The sequence below is a fragment of the Hibiscus syriacus genome, unplaced genomic scaffold (assembly GCF_006381635.1).
Source record: "Hibiscus syriacus cultivar Baekdansim isolate YM2019G1 unplaced genomic scaffold, ASM638163v2 tig00110937_pilon, whole genome shotgun sequence".
NCBI classification, from domain to species: Eukaryota; Viridiplantae; Streptophyta; class Magnoliopsida; order Malvales; family Malvaceae; genus Hibiscus; species Hibiscus syriacus.
The window spans coordinates 682,246-697,920 of NW_024062922.1; the positions used below are offsets into that span (position 1 = coordinate 682,246).

Below are 15,675 nucleotides of genomic sequence, written 5' to 3' on the forward strand. Positions count from 1 at the left end.
TGAGTGTAACATCTTAAACTACGAGTTAGTGATCAAATTGTAAAATTTCAGAATTTGGTGATTAAAGTGGAAAAGTTAAAAAGTTCAATGATTTTTTTGAAATTATTTCCTGAAGGGTTGTTAGTAATTATTGAAAGAGTCAAAAGGCAAATAGGTCATTGAACAAGAAAAATAATTAAATAAAATTTAGTGGGTATTATAATACCTATGTGATGCATGTGTGAAGAGATAAGTTTCCAAACTTATCTTCTTCATCTTCTTCTCTTCTCCAACGTGCCCAAGCTAGAGCAAATATGAGTTTTATATTTTGTTGATTATTTGTTAATTTTAAGAGTGGGTTTTGATCATTAGATGATAACTAAGCTTAAGGAGAGCTTAAGTTATCTTAAAATCAAAAGATGAAGAAGTTACGAAAGATTAAAGAAAATGGGTTTTTAGGTGGAATTTTGAATAAAAAGGTTTAAATGAATTTGGAGGATGAATTTGACTTTTCATCTATGAGAATAAGAAGTTAGAAGTGTTAGAATTAAGTTTGGATAACATGGAAAATTTAGTATGATTTTTAGCCTTAAGAATTTGGATGAAATATGGGAGATTATAAAGTGTTGGAATGATATAAATTAGTTAAAGTTGTTATAGATGAGTTTAGTAGCATGATAAGGATTTTATACATGAAAATTGGGTGAAGTATTGATGAATTTTGGGCTATTTTGGACAAGTGCATCGATACACTATGAGTATGTACCGATGCACTAAGATAATTTTTGAATGTGGATCGATGCATTAAGGGGTGCATCGATGCATGTGAGTTCGAAGCCATTTTGTGTACCGATACACCCATAGTGCATCGATACACCCCTAAATAAAAAATGAAATTTTGGTTCATTAAACTAGCTTGAGTTATTAACATCAAGTTATAAGGTTTAGGCTTTTGATAATCATATCGGAAATTATATTTATGTAGATATCGAGCCTAAACGAGTTACGGATCAATCAAAGAGTTAGGATTGAATCAAAGCAAGAAATGGTGAGTGCAATTTAAATTGTACTTATGTGATTGATCAAACATTGGCTTGCGATAAGCCAATGATGGATTTACTATGGTAAGAAGTAACTTATAAAACGCTATGTGATTAATATGCGTGCATTAGTATATAGAAATGGATGTATGTTATTATATGTTTACACATACATATGGTATGTGACAGAAGAGAAGGAACATATGATTATAAGATCAATGATTACACGTACTTGTGATACGTGACTGAAAAGAAAAGGTATGTGTTTTTAAGAGAAAGGATATGAATAAGTAATGTGAATTGTTATAAATGATAATGCCCATGTTATGTGATATGAAAGCTAGGGGTATAGTTGGCATGCTAAGGGTCGAGGGTTTACCTATGTTCTTCGGGACATATGGACTGTTTACCTATGTTCTTCGGGACATATAGACTGTTTACCTATGTTCTTCGGGACATATAGACTGTTTACCTAGGTTCTTCGGAATCTATGGACTGGTCCTTCGGGACATTTAGACGAGTTGTGGTGACAGCATAATTGTGCACAACCTCAATGTACTCAAATACCTTAAGTTCTCAAAAGTATACATGGGCTAATACATGGTCTTTAAAGAGAGTAAATAAATCAATTGATTTGATACTATGTATGTTTTGTTATGAAATAGTATATGTGTTCCATGGTATGTCTAGAAATGTTCGGTATATACTTATACGATAAAAAAAGTATTAAAAGTGTTTGGATTATCATATGTTATCATGTATACTGATTCATATGCGATACGATTGAATTCATAGATTGCATGTTTATATTTATGAGAAATGCATTATTATTATGTTTATGTCTCACTAAGTCTATACCTTAGCGTGTAAGTGATTTACACGTAGGTACTAAGAAGCAGAAGGATCAAAGCTAAGTTCTAAGTAACAACATATCTCTGCTCAAAGATCAGATCAGAAGTAAATTACACAGTATGTATTATTATGTGATAAACAGGTTGGCATGTAAACAAAGTCGATAAATTAAGTATTTATGCTCTGATCGAGTTTTGTAATGTTTTAAACGTGTTTATGTAAATGTAAATGTATAGTAATGAACGGTTAAATTTTTACGAGATTTATGTACATTTTACGAAAGTCACTGTAGCGGTATTGGAGCACTGTTCATGGCGATGTTCATTACTGTTCACGAAGCTGTTCATTATTGTTCACGGTATTGTTCATACCGTATTTTACTGTTCATAAATACGTTTTTATCTCAAAATTTTATACCAAACACAATTGAACAATATATGATCGTATTTTCTTAATATAAGTTCAAATGTTCTGTTATTTTGCAAGAATAAAGGTTTTGAAATGTCAATGTGACATCTCAGACTCGTATCCGGGTCGGGTATGGGTTGGGGTGTTATAGTGAGCTTTAGAAAAAGCTCAGTAATACAAAACTACCAGATGATACTGAAGATCATGCATATAATAGATAAACATATGTTTCCTTATTAATTCAGACATCTACAGACTTTTATGCTGAGCTGAGGTCCCACTGATATCTCAGATAGTGAAAAATAATAACCTTTCAATTCAGAGAAATTGTTTCGGATGACTGGGTTCAGGAGACCATGATAGATTATCTAGTGTGTTCCCACAAAACTAGTGAAAATATATATATCGTTTTTAAAACTGAAGCAATTTAAAACGTATTTTCCAAAAATAATCATAGTATAACCCTCTAACCGAACGCCAATATGCAATTCCACAGAACTGCATCCATAAGGACTTACCCTAGGCCCAAAAGGGCGTGAGAGCCAATATAAGGGAGCACCTTGGGTTCATAAGGTCTTACCCTAGCCGAAGCGTAGGCGCCCACTTGAGGGGAGTGCCCTCAGCCCATAAGGACTTACCCAATGCACAAAGCAGAGGAGCCGCCCTAAGGGAGTACCTTAGGGTCCATAAGGTCTTACCATAAGGCCCATTAGCCCAGGAGCTCACCCAAGAGTCGCCTTAGGTCCATAAGGAATTATCAGTCGGTGTTGAACCTATACAAGGAATTACAAGCAACGACTGAACCTGACAGAGATATGAATTACTAGTCGGTGCTGAACTTATACAAGGAATTAGTAGCTGCGAGTGAACCTACCAGAGTCTTCATACCAGATCCCATAGTACCCTAAATAAAACATTTTCAGCTAGTAAACAGAGATATAAAAAATCAGAGAAAACATCCAAGTGATCAGGGAACACACTAGAGGTTCCAGATATTATTCAGAGATACTTGGTATTTATCAGATATGGAGCTAAGGAATTTCTGTAAGCATGTCAAATCTTAAGAACGAGATCCTAATAACGAGGGGTCGATAGCTAACGGAACAACCAATCATTCCGAAAGAGATGCATCGGGACCATAAGTTATATAGATATAACTACCAGATATTTAGGAACTGTTGCATCGACTTTTTCAGGATTCGAATATTCCTGAGGTGATTCCAAAACTCTTTTACACACAAGGGTACTTTAGTACCAATTGATCAGTTTTGCATATGTGAGCAGTGATCCCTATTATTTCAAAGTTATAGCATCTTATCCATCTTCTAAGTCTATTTGAACCGGATGAAAATAAATATCTACATAATGTTCATCTTTAATCATGTGGAATGATGATTTGGTTCGTGGAGCCCACACACCGAGGACCAATAACAATATTTTTTTTTGGGAGCTCATTAAGAGAGATTGATGAGTTCTAATTACACTATAATAATTATCTTATATCCTAAATTAATTTTTAAACTATCATTTAGGTTAATTAATTAATCTACCTAAATTATTGAGGCTAATTTTTACCCATCCCAATAAAATAAGAATAATAATAAAAAGAATATTATTACCCCAAATATTAAAAATGAGAAATAGAATCCAATGACTTAACATACGTATGATTTGGTAAAACATATAATGTAAAAAGTAATCCCAAGAAACCTAAAAGCATCAATTATTTGACTCTTTCCAAAATAATTTAACACCACAACTATTCCTTAAAATAAACCCTCAACTATTATAATATCTTATCACTAAACTGTCATGATTAAAATCAGATGTGATCTTAATGCTTACTTTAATGACAATCCAAGGTTTCACTTTGTCAGCATTCGTTAAGAAATTACAACAATCAATAGTTTAATGTGTAAATTATACATTTAATTTTTTAATTATCATTTTTATTATGTTTTGATGATCTAATTATTTAAAAAAAATAATAGCTGAGGTTTTAAACGTGTAGTTTATTTTATAAAATAAAATGTAAAATTTTAAGTGAAGAAACTTATAAATTCATCAAGGAGAATGCATTGACCGATCTATAAATATTTTTGAGGATGCATACATATGTATATTAATAAAATAAATTTTTTATATGGACAAGCATAAATAAATTTTTAAGATGAACACAATCTATAAAATAAATAATTATTTAAAAAATTTAGATTTTAAGATATACACATCAACGTGGTTCCACAGCCAGGGGAAATAAATATATGAGTAGACGGCCCAACAAATTGTATAGAAAAAAGATGCAGAATCAAGAGCAAAGCTGAGTCAGGCTTCACCAGCAGCAGCAAGTTGAAGATAAGCAACAAGGGACCTACCTTACCTCTAAAAACTTCTGGTTGCAAAACCATGACAATTCATTAACCTCCCAACAATTATATATAATTCTTCTATCATTTTCTTATAAATATAAAATATTACTCATAGAAGTTCCAACTTCAAATCTTATTGGATGTTGTATTTTCCAACTTTGCAATACCTTATAACCAATGCTTTGTCATGTTCCATAGTGTTAACAAAAAACACAGTGATGTCTTCTCTTCCTTTGGTTCCCCTCTTTCCATGTAGCATGAGATCAATGTCTGTAAACATTTATGTTCCTTTTCATGTTCCAGTTACAACATCAAATCCGGTTATCAAACAAGCCAACAAGATCGTTATGCTTAAACACGATCAAGTTCCGGGCAAACAAGCACACATTCATCTGATCGGATCATTCTCCAAGAACAATGTTAATCTCATTTTTCATGTTGTCTTTCCATTCGTCGTGGATGTTTGATGTCTAGTTGGTGTTTAAACAGGTTTTCAAGGATCAGTCCCAGGGTGTAATCTGCTATAGAGATGGAAATGGGGAGATAGTTTGCGAAGGGTACGATGAAGGCCCTCATTTTCGTCAAGGGGTTCTGGGAACGACTTATCATCCAAGGTAAGAACCCTGTTTCAAGGTTCCATGATAAGCTATATTCAAATTACTGTGAACTGTGAGTTGAAGCTTTTGGCAAGGTTCTGGATCCAGAGATGCTGAGATCCTTGATCTTCTTCAAAATAGATGGCTTCAAATCGTTAATGTTGGTGGATTAAGCAGTTGCAATTAAGGTTTTAGCATTGTGCAAGATGACTCGTAGTGGATTGAATTTAACAAATCCCCAGATTTCATGAAATAATTGTTTCTACAAGAAAGACACTTCAAGTATTAGAGATTGTATATAGATAGCTACAACTCTTTCTCCTGTAATCACCTTTTGTTTCTGGATTATCATGAACAAAGCCAATGAAAGGTGAATGCTACGAACACTGAATGAACAATGATCACAGAAATAATGAAAGAATTGGGAATTCATCTAATTCATTGTGGTACATGAAAAAAGAAAGTTGGAAAAAATACACTACATGATAAATGCTAAATCAAAGAATATTTTGTACAAAAATGTCCTGCTGAGATGAAGAAATATTGTACCTTTGACAGAAATTCTCATGGCTTCAAAAGAATTGAAAAAATGGAAAAAATGATATGAACAAGGAAAAAGTAGAATGGAAGAGCTAAATCCCAAATTATAATTTTGAACGTTCAATGACACAGACTCACAGAATCACTTGGCTGAGGCACCACGCTGGCCCTTCTCTTGACCTGTATCTGACTCAGATTTACTTGGAACGGTGGGAGGAGACCACTGATCCGGGATCATTAGAAAATAAGTTGACATTGCTTTCCTGAACCTTTTCTTGTATTGTTCGGGCGAAATTACGGTTGGCGATGCATTCTTCGGCCCGCCAAGGATGCCTGAAGCCTTCACCCAAGTTTCAAGATGCTTGTCCCAGGTATACTGCCTCAAGAAATCGATGATTCCGATAACTAACTCATGCTTCTCTTCATCCACTCCAAGCAGTAATGAGTAATCCATGAGGTCGTTCGACTGCAGGTGGAAAAAGATGAAGAAATGAGAATGTTAGTTACATAAAATTCGGAAATTCTTGTCATGTGAACACATCTCCACACATGTTAACTCGAAGCAACAATTTAAAACTTACTGCGAGGAAAGCAGTGTCATTCCAGACTGCTCTTTCCAACACACGCTTCGCTTTATTACCCACGAAAATAGGGTTAGTCGGCATTGATTCGATCAAGTTCTGATCTAGCAGAACCTTGTTGCTTCCACTAGAATCAGGATTATAACGAGATCTAGAGGATCCTTTGAGATCATATAGCCGCGTGACATTTCTTCTAAACAGAAGATTCTCCATAACCAAAACATCCATCCTTGATTCTTTACCACCTTTAGGTTGCTTTCTCGTAACCTTCCAAGATCAACAATAAGAAATGATTACGTCAAACACAAGCAACTTGTCATCTATGTAAATAAATGAACACTCTTAGTACTGTCTAAAATCCCTCCATTTTCATTCAAAAGTACAAGCAGTTAGCGTCAAACACCCAGAACAATTTTATAAACAAGCAAGCTTCATTATGGAGGATAATAGTTTTATTTTGTTAATGCAAATCAACCTTGTTTCTAAGCATTTAGTTAAGGAAAACGCAGCTCAGTTTTCAATTTTAGTTATATGGGCATTGAAATGATGGCCAAAACCAGCCATTTGTCTTGTTTATCCAAAAGATTAGTGATTATGATATATGGCATTATAGAATCTGAAGCTCTACGAATACGCACCTGATAAACACCGAGAATCTTTGCCAGGCATGTTGGACTTCTAGATCTAATTGCTTCAGACAAGTAATTGAAATATTTAGGTGCAAGTTTTATAAATGATTCCAACTCTGTCTTTGTGACTTGTTTAATGATAAACCGGTCATCCAAGGTCTTTGCAAAGAAAACGTTGCTTTTACCACCCTGAGCTCCCCACTTCTTACAGCGACTCAGAGACCTTATGAAATCTAGCTCTGATGGGCAACATACTTTCCTTAATGTCTCAAACCACTTTGCATAGTAACAAGTAACCGTATATTTCACTTTATCTGATCCGTCTTCTCCGAATGAAACCCGGACATGCAAAGACTTCATACTCGAGGGTGGATCCATAATCAGGGAGCTTCGGCTTCCAGCAAGGTCATCTGCTGAACCGAAACTTCTCTGAGGATAAAAGGGTATATTGTCAACAGAATGGGCCAACTGAAAATTCACTGAATCAGAGAAGGATGATGATGCCATTGAATCCCCCCAGTCTTTAGGCCTATCCCGTTCATCACTTATCTGGAAATGGTATTCAGGTGATACTAGAGCATACGATATGGTGCTTGTGAGCTCATCATCATAAACTGGAATAACAGTGTCATTAACACCCACCGGAAGAAGCAGCCTATCCCCACCTTGCAGTTCCAACTCTCTAAACGATGAAATATTGAACCGATCATACACTTTTAATGTATCAAGCTTTGAAGAACTTCCTAAAAAGTTTTTGTTCGAAGATGAACGATAGAAACTCAAGAAAGGCATTTTTAACCAGCTAACAAATTCTTCCATATTTTCAGAACCTATATTGAACAATGTAGGGGAAGGAGAACAAATAACCTTTGGCACAATATTTTCTTCAGAACGGTCTTCCAAATCTACAGCAGCAATATCAGGAAGTGAAAACGAATTTTTCTTGGATAATACAGGTCCTCGCTGAATTTCTCCAGTCCAAGCAGCATCAAGGGTATCTGATAAATTTTCTATGACAGGAAACTGACCTTCAGACATGGCTCTGCGAACATTTGCCTTTGGTTTCTCATTGTCATATTGGTCAAACATGCTTTGGCTAGCAGAAATATTGCCATAGTCTTTATTTCCACAATTTGAACTTTTGTTCATGTCTGGTTCTTGATGGACTGCATCTGACTGATTAGCATTGAGCTTTGCATCCACCACAGTAGAGTCACCAGATTCAGATCCTTTTCCATGTTCCAATGTATCCATGTCCTTGACCTTTTCAATATCAATAACCGGTTTCTCTTCATGTCCTGTAATCAAATTGCTGAAACAGTTCCGGGGGATGTAATTTTCTAGTTTAGCTGCAAAAACCAGGCGTTGATCCCACATATAAGATTGGAAAAGTAACTGCCGACGCAACCGGTTTATTTCAAGGATGTCCACAACATGTTGTCCTTTTCTCACTTCCCTTTCCGAAGCTTTTTGCATTGACTCCTGAACCAAAGGGAAACAGACAAACTCCAACCATTTAGGCTTAGACATAAGATCCATCTCAACTATGTGAAAAAGTACAGCACATACAGTCTTACATCAAACTCCAGCTTCTCGTTATGTAGTATTCCTTCTAGTTCAGTAATTTGATCTCTCAAATCAGAAGTTTTCGTGTCACTACCAGGTGGCCCTGAGCTGGTTTGTTTTTCAGCAATTTGATTCAGGAACTTTAGTACTTTAGAAAACAGAAGCTCTGCCTGGTTAGTCACCTGTTTATTACAAAAAGATAATAATAGATTACACAAACTGGATCCTTCATAAAACCAAAACGATTATTGTTGCACCTTATCTGTTTCTTGCTGTATCCATTTCTGACTCTCATGGTAAAACTCAAGTTTTGGAGGCGGGAGGCAGACGGAATGAACATCAATTGTTGCATACCGAAAGCAAGCCACCATTCTCCCAAATCTACATTGAGAGAGAGAGAGAAGAGTGCAGATGTGATGCCTGAAGATCTTTTCAGCTAACAATTCTTGGTATTTTACCAGCCAGATCATGGTACACATCATATGTCAAATAGGAATCAATTAACTAGAACATTCGAAAAGTCTCTAAGATCACAGAAAAATATACTATGATTAATATCAACCGACTGAGGAGTCTATTGACACATTGTGGCGAACTATAGTTATAAGGGTCAATAGCCTTCAAAAAACCACATAATGGCACGTTCTGAAAGAAGCTATTTATACTCGCACATGATAAAGAAAATTACCCATAGAAACGAAGACAATCTCTATGTAATGAATGGCCACAGCTTGCAACCCTGCTCGCAGCTGCATGGTTTGAAAAGCTAAGCTCCAAAAACTTCCCAAATGATAAACCCCATGCAGCATCAGACATCACTCTTCTGAAAGTTGCCGGAGGAAAACCATTGGTCCTAGGACATTGCAAGCATCTATGCCACATCCAGATCTTGCCCTCTTTTTCACCAGGCAAGAAAATTTCAGTGAGTTTCTTAACAGACATGGTTAGTGTTCCTTGTCGATGAGTATAACAGTGAACATGTGCTTCTGAAGGCAAGTCACAAGAAGGGCATCTGTAACTCTGAAAAATCAGCAGTTTCCTTAGTTTCAAGGTGATTGCTACATCCGAACAGGGAAATATACAAATGTGAAGAACATAGAGTTTACCTGATCGAATAAATGATCCCTCAAAAACCGACCCAAAGGTTTATCAAAACTGCCATAGTACTTGATACGAAAGAGATGGGATCTTTCGCAGACAGTCCCTTTCCTCACACTTCGAGATGATAATGACACCAAAATGCTCTGATTATCAGAAGGCGCAGAAGGAAACACTTCTTTTAATGGTTTTGACACAGACTGGTTATTATGGTTTTTACCATCTTGTTGCACAGATGTTGCCTCTGAATTCATGTGTGCCGAAGATTCTGTTCGACGAACACCACTATTCATGAAAGATGACTTATTTTTGTCCACAGAAATTTCCCTCATTGAGGAATCTTTGGTACCCATTTCACTTTTCTTGGAAAACACATCTGGAGTTTTCTCAGAAGTAGATGATACAAGGGCACTAGACTCTTTCAAAGTGGGTTGTACAGACCACAGGCTTATATCTTTACTTGAAAAAGATGCTGGAGCCTCTTCTATCTTCTGAATATTACGACCGACGATTGCTGATAGAACACTATTAGCCCTTTGTGGTCCACTAAAATGCTGAGGTCCCTGGGACTTTATATTGGCAGTAGCAAAGTCAGGAACTGTTGATATGGATCTTGCAATGGTTGATGGTTTATCCGGAAGTGCCACGGCCATTGGAGAGTTTGGGAATTCTGGCAGAGAGGCTCCTTCATCGGCAAGAAATGATGTCTCCAAAGCTAAATGATAAGATGCAAAGATTCCATATTGAACTACATGCTTGATTTTCTTCAATTCGTCTCCATTTGCACCCCTAAGTATTATCTGAAGCAAACATATACATACATACATATATATATATATATATATATATATTCAGTTAGACTAATAAAACGACCCGTAATAGCAATAAATTTGATATAGAGCAACACTGTGAGAACATGAATATTGTGTCTACAAAATTTAATTTTATATACTATTATTTTCCAGGTTTCTTTTGTTTTTGGTTATTTTAAATAACTTACAGTGCAACCCAATGGCTTAGGGCAGCCTTCAAAATACATTAGCGTCTTGGCCAATTTCTTCCCTCCTTGTCCAGGAGAGCCAAAATCTTCCCTGAACCTCTCAACATGGAACTTTTCACAGTATCCCAGCTTCTGAGAAAACAGATGATCAATTGAAGGGATTATTTGAGCACCTGTGCAGCGTGCAATGCGTTCTAATAATGACCTCTTGATGTTGAGAACAAGTGATATGTCTTTCTCAAGAAGATATTCCTGGGCAAATCGAGAAACCGATTTCTCCACTAGAAGGATATGAGGTTTATGTGCATGTATCTTTGCAACAGCCATCTTCAAATGATCCATTTCCTGGTTAAAGATGTCAAAACAATAAGATAAACACAAAATTTAGAATTTAGAAATAAAAAGTTCCCTCCCCATTGAAATGGAAATTGAAAGAAACGTATAAAACATGAAACACCTGCAGCAACAAAGTATCAAAACTTGACAATAAGTTAGAGACCCGCTGGTATTCAAGAGCTCCACCAAGGATCATCAATCGAGGTTTCTCTAGTTTTGAAGTCATTCGACGATGAGCAACATTTTTCTTGCAAACAACTCCTTTGACAACCATACTATATGAAACCACAGAAAATCAGAAATAGCAATAAAATTTAGAAGGTTGACAACCAGGCAGTGCTGTAGTTAAATTGGAATGTATCAATGCAGAAAATGGAAGTCTAATTTCAAAAACTAACTATTATGAAAACCTTCGTTTTACTCATAGAATGAGATAATGAAAGAACTGAAGGGAGGTAGCTGATCTTGCTATGTTTAGGCTGTGGAAAACAGCGAGTTCTTGAACTTTAAAAGAGAGGTACCTCCATCTACTTGGAAAAACCATTCCTTACATGATAATCTAATTCATTTGTTATTCTAATTTTTTTTATTAGAAATTGACGACTTTCTCAAGTTGTAGAACAATTGGTGAATGTGGAAAAATGGAGAAGGACCATTCAGGTTAACAATTTGTTTTTTACATTTTGCTCCTGCTTTAACAGTATCTATGGCTATGGACTCCAATAAGATTGTTGATCGATTCATCTCTTCTTTATGAAACATCAGAAAAAAACGGAGAGTTTAATTTACGCTGTTAAGTAGCATCTGAAGAAAATCCTAGCATGAACATTTTAGATTTACATGAGTTAACAAATTAGGAAGCTGCTATTCAGCAACCAAACTAAGGCAGTATGTACTACATTCATATGCTGGAACATTAAAGATAAGGTAAAGTGTTAATGCAGACAACGTACATGGTTATCTGTTTGATCTAATTCAGATATCGAAATTCATTAGAACAAATGATAAAGGGTACCACATAAACATTTACTATCTTGTGTAACACTTACCTCTCATTGCGATATCCAGAAGCTATGCATTTCACTTTAACATATCCACCAGGGTCCATCTCTCCCCCTTTGGTGGTGTATGGCTTCAAAAGCGAAGCGGCCTCCCAAGAAAGAGCGGTGATGATCTCCAACCAGCTATCTTTACTATTTTCATCACCCACAGGAAGGTTCTCTACCTGTAAAAGCTGAGCAATCAAGGCCCTAAAATGTCCATCAACAATATTCTTTGTTACTTTTTTCTGCTCCTCAGTCGATTTATCCCTAGAGCGAGATTCCCCACTTCCGAAGCTGCTTGTCTTGTGCCAATACCCCCAGTCTCCTGCACCATCTGTATCATCCTCGTCATCAAACAGAGCAGCTTCCTTCTCATCATCTTCATCTTCTGGTTCGGGAGGGAGCCAAAGAGGTCCATCATTTTCAAAATCTACAGGCTCAGCAGGATATAGTGAAGGTAATGCTTCACATTCATCACCATCATGTTCATCTTTCTTCACAGACTGTGATATTCCTTCCGAACTCGGTGAAGGAACCTGGTTCACTGGAGAACTGCTTAAACTTTTTGAGTCGATATTTTCTCCATCAGGATGAACTTTTTGTGGCTCGTCATCATCATTGCTAATTTCATCGAAGTCAGTAGGAGTATAGTAGCCATCATCATCAGAGTAATGCAATGTCTCAGAATCAGACAAATATAAGCGGTACTCATTGTCCTCATCATCAATCCAAACCTTTTCAGTCAATAATCGTTCGGAACTTTTTGAGTCAACATTTTCTTCATCAGAATGAAATTTGTGTGATCCATCATTTTTGCTCATCTCATCAAAACTAAGAGGCGTATAGTACCCATTATCTTCAGAGAAATCAGACAAATACGAGTTGTACTCATCGTCCTCACCATCGAGCCCAATGCTGAAAGAAAAGCAATCAACATGTAAGTAATTGGAATAGCAAGTTGTACCCATTTTAAGAAGGGTGCAACATCATCTGACCTGTTCCATGAAAACTCATATTGGCTTGAAGACGGATCTTCTGCATCCATAATAAGATCTTTGCTAAACCTTGGTGTTTTCAGGATAGGCCGACGCATGCCTTTCTTCATTGCCGAACGAGGGCTGAGAATAGACCTATGATGCAAATGTTGATATTGCCCACCTTGATATGGCACAGAGCTGAGGCCACCAGATTTAGTTCTGGTAAAACTACGGGCCAACATTGAGGAATTAAAATCCTGGTTGGGCACCCAGACTCGACCATCATTAGTAATCAAGCCGTACCTCCACTGGTTGAAACAATAATCACATACCCTAACTGTCTCCTGCTCTTCTAAGGGGATCATTGGATCATAAGACGGAGCTGGAACTGAGTTTGCAGTACACTTGGCACAGAAAACTCGGCCACAAAGTCGACAATGGTGTCTACGATTAAACAACGTGAACTGGGCATCACAATCATAGCATACCCTGCAGCTATGATCGGGCATCCAAAAATCGACTGATACATTAGCAGGCTCTGATCGCCAAGGGATCCATGACTTTAGTAAACTAACTACCTGAGAAAATGTGTTGTTAGAAGCCTCCATCATCCACCTGCCGATATTTCTACTGTCTTCATTCATTGTGCTATATTCATTTGACACCCGCAATGAACCGTAAACTAGACGGCTGGAAGACAATCCCACCAACAATGTTCTGAGTCCATCAATCTAGCTATGGAAGTAATTCTTCTTCATAACATCCAATGACTCTATCGTACATTAAAGACAATAAACCGCTTTCAACTCATTAAAACTAGATCCAAATCAATTTCTGGAAACCCAATCTGCACCATGATTCTAATCAAATGAATTCAAAATTTTGTGAAAGTTCTTCCATCAAGAATGAAGCAAATTGCAAGAAACCATTGAAAAATTAACACCTTGATTCTTCTGTCGTTACGACAGCTAATGATAAATTGATCAATCAATTTTCCCTCTTCCCGCAGATAAATACATGAGAATTTTTCGCAGTTTTACCTCGAATCCCCAATCAACATCGTTATCATCAAACAAGTGATGATCAACCTTATCAAGAATGAAGCAACAAGCCAATAGATTCTTGCGACGCACGCAAACGGGCCGCTATCAAGGAAACGAAAATCAGGCAAAAGCCAATTGAGAGAGAAAGTCCCAGCAGTCAAGAAACAATAAAAATGGTGAAATTCTTGACCATGATAATGAGCATCTCCTTCTCAATGTCAAAGAAAGAACCCCATTTTTCCATTTAGAAAGTTTGGATCAAAACAACACCTGAAAAAGCCCATGCATTGTTTCCATGCACAAAAATAATCTGGGCATCCTAAATATATCTAATCTCACAATCCAATCAAAATTTTATATATATTTTTTCAATTTATTGACAGTGGTGATTCACCATACAACCTGTGGCAGAGAAAGCTCTCTCCTTTAACATGGGTACATGATATGAATTGTACACTATGCTGTATGTTTAAAAGAAAAGGAATTTTGAGCAATGTTTTCTTTTTTTGGGGTTATGGAAGGACAAAAAATGACATTGAAAGAGAGGGAGGTTTTGTACTTTTGAGGTTTGACTATATTTAAAGACAACAGAAATGGGGGAGGCTTTAAAGGGTCATCCATTTGCTGCCTCTCACCCTCAAAGACGGAAAATGATAAACCACAATGCCTCCACCTTCAACCCAAGTCCATGCTTGTTTTGGTTTTGTATGTAGCAAAACCTATTTATTTTCGTTTAACTAACGATATCTATATCTGATCTATTGATCGATTATTTCAGATCTAATTTTACATAGGCTTATTATGTGCATCCTCTCAACCCAATTTACTCCATCTGCAAACGTTAGCATTCGACCTCTTGACCTTCCTTAAAAAAATATAGTGTCTCGTCCTACTAGACAAACTGATTGTTGGCTCGAATGGATTTTTAGATAAATTACTGTGTTGTTTATCTAACTTTTATAGTATTTTCATTTAGTTATCAAAAAAGGATCTTTACAATTTCATCATTTTAATCAATCGATCATCAAATATCTTTTTGGGTTTGTTAAACCTCTAACAAAAAATAAAACTCATTTTAATTGGTTATCTTGAATTTCTCTTTATATTAAATTATCCTCACTCGATATATAATTCATATTTTATTCTTCTAAAATATAGTTTTAACTTAGTTATTTCAAATTACGTTATCATATTTGGTTTGTAAAGATTTTCTCTCAACAATATAGTTTTATTCATATTTTTATTCTTCTAAGGATAATTTATCATTATCAACATCTCTCAAATGCTGAGAGGATCATTCCTATCTATTTATTTGATAATTAACTCGAGTTGGAAATGTCACAATACAATCTTAAAATATTATCTATATTTTCATACAAAGAAAACTATTTACTTTACCTGATCATGTCAATCTTTATTTTTGTTAAACCAACAATGCAAATCAACTTTTAGTAAACATAGATTATTAGAAAACAATATAATGCAAATATTAGGTTAGAGATTTATAATAAAACATAATAAAAACCAAGCTTGTTTATGATATTTTAGTGGCATGATCAAACATAAAAATTAGGCCCCTAATAACAAGTATCAAACAAAAAAATTAAATTATATGAAC

At 35.9% G+C, this 15,675-nt stretch overlaps 2 protein-coding genes across 2 annotated transcripts; one reads left to right on the forward strand and one right to left on the reverse strand.

Annotated features, from left to right (window-relative positions):
* Window positions 1–4,747: 4,747 nt before the first annotated feature.
* On the forward strand, window positions 4,748–5,604 carry LOC120147290. The gene is made up of 3 exons (XM_039160703.1): window positions 4,748–5,067; window positions 5,138–5,262; window positions 5,353–5,604. The coding sequence occupies exons 1-3, from the start codon at window positions 4,789–4,791 to the stop codon at window positions 5,429–5,431; spliced, it is 483 nt and encodes a 160-aa protein (XP_039016634.1). The 5' UTR covers window positions 4,748–4,788; the 3' UTR covers window positions 5,432–5,604.
* A 225-nt stretch (window positions 5,605–5,829) lies between these two features.
* Window positions 5,830–13,694, reverse strand: LOC120147291 (1-phosphatidylinositol-3-phosphate 5-kinase FAB1B-like). The gene is made up of 11 exons (XM_039160704.1): window positions 13,033–13,694; window positions 12,044–12,952; window positions 11,116–11,269; window positions 10,659–11,003; window positions 9,667–10,458; window positions 9,249–9,580; window positions 8,818–8,941; window positions 8,572–8,742; window positions 7,004–8,476; window positions 6,366–6,632; window positions 5,830–6,250 (listed from the first exon to the last, which is right to left on the reverse strand). The coding sequence occupies exons 1-11, from the start codon at window positions 13,656–13,658 to the stop codon at window positions 5,927–5,929; spliced, it is 5,517 nt and encodes a 1,838-aa protein (XP_039016635.1). The 5' UTR covers window positions 13,659–13,694; the 3' UTR covers window positions 5,830–5,926.
* Between the last annotated feature and the right edge of the window lie 1,981 nt (window positions 13,695–15,675).